Source organism: Centruroides vittatus, unplaced genomic scaffold, assembly GCF_030686945.1.
Source record: "Centruroides vittatus isolate TY-2023 unplaced genomic scaffold, ASM3068694v2 contig_420, whole genome shotgun sequence".
In the NCBI taxonomy this organism is placed as follows: domain Eukaryota; kingdom Metazoa; phylum Arthropoda; class Arachnida; order Scorpiones; family Buthidae; genus Centruroides; species Centruroides vittatus.
The window spans coordinates 224,522-229,835 of record NW_027122228.1 but is presented as its reverse complement, the minus strand read 5'-3'; the positions used below and the strand labels follow the sequence as shown (position 1 = coordinate 229,835).

The 5,314-nt window shown below is 44.6% G+C and overlaps 1 protein-coding gene across 1 annotated transcript; it reads left to right on the top strand.

Moving 5' to 3' along the window:
- The first annotated feature begins 252 nt into the window (after positions 1 to 252).
- On the top strand, positions 253 to 1,797 carry LOC136976737 (uncharacterized). Its single transcript, XM_067272097.1, has one exon. The coding sequence runs from the start codon at positions 715 to 717 to the stop codon at positions 1,795 to 1,797; it is 1,083 nt and encodes a 360-aa protein (XP_067128198.1). The 5' UTR covers positions 253 to 714.
- Positions 1,798 to 5,314: the final 3,517 nt, after the last annotated feature.

The window sequence follows — 5,314 nt, the reverse complement described above, 5'->3', positions numbered from 1 at the left end:
CCTGTCTTCCCAGTATCTCTATAAAATTTGGTATACTTTTTCTCGTTAGTATTACAACTCTGTACATTCCCGTTTTGACCTCGGTCACTGGGTAAGTATTCACCTGTATTTTAATTATTTTCCCATAGTTCATTAATATATCACTTATCAGTTCCTCGTCGATTTTACATGGCGCCAATCGTACCATTAAGACAATAAGTTCTGTTTCTAAACTTTCACATGTATAATTAAATTCTCCTACCTTTATTTCTCTGCCCCCCTCGATGTGGGTTCCTGTCCGTGGTGAGGGGACCTCCCAGAGATGGTTTAGAAACTCTTCTTTACCATCCCTGGGATCTGAACGCCCACCCACGTGTTTGCCGTGCGTGGTGTCCCATATGCCGGAAAGGGGGATCCTGGTAGTTGAGGGGCAACATAACGTCCCCAACACACTGCTTTGGCCCTGCTTCGGATAAACGGGAGGCTCAAATCAGGCTCCGTTTGAGTCAATCGGCTGGTCGTTGAGTCATTCTTGACCTCGGCTTGGAGTCAACCGATCGATGCAGACCGGGCGGACACGTCAGACGAGATGTGCTTTTCTTGACTGCATTGTGAGGGTATAGCTCCTGGGAAACCCTGGTGTGACGGTCTATGGGAATCTCCCATGTGACGGCATCCCCTTGTTGGGCCCCATGGTGGGTGGGGTCACCGGGAGCTGAATAATAATTTTTCAATATGGATTCACTAAAATCTAAAACACCATGTACCAATGCATCACCACCAAGCGATTTTATTTCCACCAACCAACCAGCCTACCTTATTGTTCATGCTACGGGAGAAACATCTCTGTCGAAATGTTCTCCTTTTCTAATACAAAAATTATTTGAATCAACCATTGGGCATCTTAAAAAAATCCAAAAATTGAGGTCAGGAGATTTACTTGTAGAGGCAGCCTCTCCTCAACAATCAGCAAAGCTTTTAAAAACTAAATCTCTAGGAGACATAAATGTCACCATCACACCACACACAAGTTTGAACTCGTCACGTGGTGTGATATCTGAGATCGATCTGATGTCTGAAGATGAATCAGATATCCAGATCAATCTTTCAGATCAAGGTGTCACTGCTGTCCGACGCATCTCCATTCGTCGTGATGGCAAGTTGATACCAACCAAACATCTCATTCTCACTTTTGGAAAGCCAACATTACCATCATTTGTTACTGCAGGATATCTGCGCTGCCCAGTTCGACCATACATTCCAAACCCGCTGCGCTGCTTCAAATGCCAGCGGTTTGGACATTCTCAAACATCCTGCCGAGGAAAGAGCGTATGTGCACAGTGTGGGACTGAAGGTCACGAGAGTACCGATTGTAAAAGTATCCCATGTTGTGTGAATTGCAAAGATGCCCATCCTGCCTACTCCCGGAAATGCCCTGCATGGCAGAGAGAGAAAGAGGTTCAGCGGGTAAAAACTGTCAACAATTTATCTTACCTAGAGGCTCGTCGCATGGTCACTTCAAGTGCACCAGTGAAACAGAAAACATTTGCTGCTGTTTTGAAGTCCACAAACACACGTGGGGTTCAGACAGACATTTCCGTTTCACCAAATGAATCTCTCACTTGCCATGCTAGATGTTTATTAACTCAATCCAAAGAAACAGAAGAAAAGGAGAGTATAAAGAAAAGAACACCCCTACCTAAAGCAGGGGTAGTAACCAGAAATGTGGGTTCAAAAAAAGCTAATAAGAACCCACTCAACAAACAAAAATTAAAATCAGCCTCTCTAAATCTAAAAGATCAGAGAGACAGTCTATGAGTGAGTTCTCCGACTTCTCAGATGAGGAGACTAATAAGGTGGTTACACCACCAGCCTCACCTCCAAAAGGCAAATCGGCTGTAAAATTAAAGAGGGATACCCTTACAAAGAATGCTGCCTCAAACACATAATGGATTATAAAATAATCCAATGGAACTGTCGTGGTTTTCGCAACAACTTCTCTGACATTAAACACCTGACATCGTCTACTTTATCTCTCTGCGTGGCACTTCAGGAAACACATTTGAAATCTGGAGAAAGAATTTCTTTAAAAGGATTCGATCTCTACCGTAAAGATGACGACAGCCACACCCGCGCCAGTGGAGGTGTGGCTGTACTGGTTTCAAACCGCATCCCGTCTTTACTGGTACAAATAACAACAGAACTGCAAGCTGTGGCAGTCAGAATTTCAATTGGCGTTACTGTCACAGTTTGTTCGATATACTTGCCACCAGATGTCAGAGTCAATGACGATGAATTGATGCCTTGGTTGAACAGCTGCCAACTCCATTCCTTTTACTCGGTGATTTCAATGGTCACAATCCAATGTGGGGCAGTCCCGACATCAATCGTCGTGGCAGGGCCATTGAGAGATTTATAGGCAATCACCAACTGTATATATTTAATACCGGAGAAGTGACATACTTCCATGCCCCAACAAGAACATTTACTGCCATTGATTTATCATTAGCTAGCCCAAACTTGTTTTCAGCATTTACATGGGGAGTTGGATCTAATTTACTCTCTAGTGACCACTTCCCAATATTTTTAAAATACCGAGGCAGAGAAAGCTGTGAAACAGCCCGTCTACCACGCTGGAAACTTGAAACAGCAGATTGGCCTGCATTTTCTTCTTTGGCTAAAATCACTGAGGAAATGGTCAATACTGCTGATATCAATGATGCAGTTGAAGCCGTCACATCGACTATTATTCAGGCAGCTGAAAAAACAATGGGGATAACATCAACCAGATATCCAAAGCATCTGAAACCATGGTGGGATCAGAACTGCGAGGCAGCATTTAAAAAGCAAAAGAAAGCATGGGGGATTTTCAGAAGATACCCACTGCTGAGAATTTGATAGCTTTTAAAAAAGCAAAGGCAAATGCCAGGAAAATAAGGAGGAAAGCCAAAGGGATTCTTGGAGGAAGTCCCCTCATGTGGGTTCCTGTCCGTGGTGAGGGGACCTCCCAGAGATGGTTTAGAAACTCTTCTTTACCATCGCTGGGATCTGAACGCCCACCCATGTGTTTGCCGTGCGTGGTGTCCCGTATGCCGGAAAGGGGGATCCTGGTAGTTGAGGGGCAACATACCGTCCCCAACACACTGCTTTGGCCCCTGCTTCGGATAAACGGGAGGCTCAAATCAGGCTCCGTTTGAGTCAATCGGCTGGTCGTTGAGTCATTGTTGACCTCGGCTTGGAGTCAACCGATCGATGCAGACCGGGCAGACACGTCAGACAAGGTGTGCTCTTCTCGACTGCATTGTGAGGGTATAGCTCCTGGGAAACCCTGGTGCGACGGTCTATGGGAGTCTCCCATGTGACGGCACCCCCCTGTTGGGCCCCATGGTGGGTGGGGTCACTAGGAGCTGAATATAAATTCTTAAATATGGATACCAAAAACCAAAAACAAGCACAGACAAAAGAAAAGACCTCCAGCCAACCTGCTTACTTAATAGTGCATGCAACTGGAGAAAAACCCCTTGCTAAGTGTTCTCCTTTTTTGATTCAAAAGCTATTTGAATCAACCATTGGGCATTTAAAAAAAACGCAAAAATTGAGGTCAGGGGATCTAGTAGAAACAGCCTCTCCTCAACAAACAGTAAAGCTTTTGTCAATGAAGACTCTTGGAGACGTGGCAATTTCGGTCACACCACACGTAAGTTTGAACTCCTCACGAGGTGTGATATCTGAGTTTGACTTAATGTCTGAAGACGAATCAGACATTCAGATCGGCCTCTCAGACCAAGGTGTCACTTCCGTTCGACGCATTTCGATCCGTCGAGACGGCAAGTTGATACCCACAAAACATTTAATCCTCACGTTCAACAAGCCTACATTGCCATCCTTTGTTACAGCCGGGTATCTGCGCTGTGCAGTTCGTCCGTATATTCCAAATCCGCTGCGTTGCTTTAAATGCCAGCGATTTGGACATTCCCAGACGTCTTGCCGAGGCAAAAGCTTATGTGCACAGTGTGGAACTGAAGGTCACGACAGTACTGAATGTAAAAGTACTCCACACTGTGTGAACTGCAAAGATGCCCATCCTTCCTACTCCCGGAAATGCCCTGCATGGCAAAGAGAAAAAGAAATTCAACGGATAAAAACTGAGAAAAACATATCATATCCAGAGGCTCGTCGCATGGTCACTCCAAGTGCACCTATGCAACAAAAGACATTTGCTGCCGTGTTGAAATCTACTACGACACGTGGGGTTCAAACAGATATTTCTGTATCCCCAAGCGAATCTCTTACATGCCATGCAAGATGCTTATTGATCCCATCTACACAATCAGAAGAAAAGGAGATCACAAAGACTAAAACCTCTGTAAGTAAATCAGGGGTAACAACCAGAAATGTGGGTTCTAAAAAAGCCAGTAAGAACCCACTTAACAAACAAAGAGTGAAAGCAGCCCTCTCTAAAGTTTCAAAAAAATCAGAAGCTCAATCTGTGAGTGAGTTTTCTGACATATCTGACGAAGAGCCTAATACGGAGGTTACGAAACCAAAGTCACCTCCAAAAGAGAGACCCCCTGTTAAATTAAAGAGGGATACCCTCGCAAAGAATGCTACCTCAAACACATAATGGATTATAAAATAATCCAATGGAACTGTCGTGGTTTCCGCAACAACTTCTCTGACGTTAAACACCTGACATACTCTACCTCATCTCTCTGCGTGGCACTCCAGGAAACACATCTAAAACCTGGAGAAAGAATTTCTTTAAAAGGATTCGATCTTTACCGTAAAGATGACGACAGCCACACCCGCGCCAGTGGAGGTGTGGCTGTACTGGTTTCAAACCGCATCCCGTCTTTACTGGTACAAATAACAACAGAACTGCAAGCTGTGGCAGTCAGAATTTCAATTGGCGTTACTGTCACAGTTTGTTCGATATACTTGCCACCAGATGTCAGAGTCAATGACGATGAATTGGATGCCTTGGTTGAACAGCTGCCAACTCCATTCTTTCTACTTGGTGATTTCAATGGTCACAATCCAATGTGGGGCAGTCCCGACATCAATCGTCGTGGCAGGGCCATTGAGAGATTTATAGGCAATCACCAACTGTATATATTTAATACCGGAGAAGTGACATACTTCCATGCCCCAACAAGAACATTTACTGCCATTGATTTATCATTAGCTAGCCCAAACTTGTTTTCAGCATTTACATGGGGAGTTGGATCTAATCCACTCTCTAGTGACCACTTCCCAATATTTTTAAAATACCGAGGCAGAGAAAGCTGTGAAACAGCCCGTCCACCACGCTGGAAACTTGAAACAGCAGATTGGC